The sequence below is a fragment of the Aaosphaeria arxii genome (genome assembly GCF_010015735.1).
Source record: "Aaosphaeria arxii CBS 175.79 unplaced genomic scaffold BU24scaffold_51, whole genome shotgun sequence".
NCBI lineage: Eukaryota > Fungi > Ascomycota > Dothideomycetes > Pleosporales > Aaosphaeria > Aaosphaeria arxii.
Window position 1 is genome coordinate 1 of NW_022983524.1, and position 1383 is coordinate 1383.

General features: G+C 45.0%; 1 protein-coding gene across 1 annotated transcript; it reads left to right on the forward strand.

The window, feature by feature from the left end:
• Window positions 1–430: 430 nt before the first annotated feature.
• On the forward strand, window positions 431–1377 carry BU24DRAFT_445591 (S-adenosyl-L-methionine-dependent methyltransferase; the record flags this gene model as incomplete). Its single annotated transcript, XM_033530714.1, has 2 exons — window positions 431–516; window positions 762–1377. 2 exons carry the CDS (start codon window positions 431–433, stop codon window positions 1375–1377), a joined length of 702 nt encoding a protein of 233 aa, XP_033376579.1.
• Window positions 1378–1383: the final 6 nt, after the last annotated feature.

Sequence of the window (1383 nt, forward strand, 5' to 3'; positions counted from 1 at the left end):
CTGTCAACCCCTCAGATATCAAAGCACTATGTAGAGCCAATCCCAAACATTAGCATGTGAAGATGACCTGGGCTTTGCTACGGTCTCAAGACATCACTCCACGAGATGTTCAAGCTGCCGACGACTCTATAAACCCTAGAAACTTGCGCACAAGACGACCGCTCCGATCTCTGCTTTCTATCCTCAAGTGTACTGGTCCACTCATGACCTTGCGATATCCTTACAACTTACAATGAGTTTGTCCAAGACCCAGCTCTCTGCTTAGCACTTTCTCCAATTGTCTCAAGGTTGCGCGAGCGGTAATGTAAATAGTTTAGTTGAAATGAATATGACGGAGTAGTAGCATGTACACGTATGTAGACGCGAGGACGGATGTTTTCAAAGTCCGCAAAACCGGCCAAGAGTTAGTTAGAAGGTTCGGATATAGGTAATGGCCGATTGCCCGAGGTTTCTGTTTCTTGAAATCCAAGGTTCGGTCATGGATCATGCATCTACTCTGGCCTACTTGGGAAGGTAGTAAGAGATTTCAAACCCCGTGCGTAGAAAATCCGAGTTTGAAAACGCCGAGCGATGACGGAGACAGGGAATCAAATTAGGATTTAAAGTCGTACATGTAGCCCACATACCATCAATCATTCTCTCTCACCTGTCCTCTCTATTTTCACAATCACAACACCGTTTCCAATGTCTGCCAACCTCGAAAAGTAACAAGAGGCAGTTGATTTTTATGTTGAGGCACATCTTATATCTAAGGTTGAAAGCCTCGATCATGCCCTCCGAAACAGCATCGACAAAGGATTGCCAATGATTGCCATGTCTCCGATTCAAGGAAAATTCAGCTCTATGCTTGTGACCTTGAGTTCAGCTAGGCATGTACTTGAAATTAGGACTTTAGGAGCCTACTCCAGTATCTGGCTAGCAAGACATATGAAAGGGAGAGGAACAATTACAAGCCTTGAAATTGATCCTCATCGACGTGATGTAGCAATTGAAAACTTACAATTTGCTGGCATCAAAGTTCCTGACGAGGTCGATGTACAACTCGGGGCGGCCCTGGATATTCTCCCACGACTGAGGAGCGAAATTGCCAGCGGACAAAGACCCTTGTTCGATTTCGTATTCATCGATGCGGATTGGGGTAATCAAGGAAGATACTTTGAGTACGCTGTTGAGTTGACAAGTAAGGGAGGTGTGATTTACGTGGATAATGCTGTCAGAAACCTGGTAGAGAATGGGATGCCTAAGGATGGTCAGTCTGAGGAGGATGTTGATAACTTGGTAAAACAGGTTGGATTAGATGGCCGGGTAGATGCTGTAGTGCTGCAAACAGTTGGGGCAAAGGAGTATGACGGATTTTTGCTTGCTGTTGTAAAGTAGTAAATT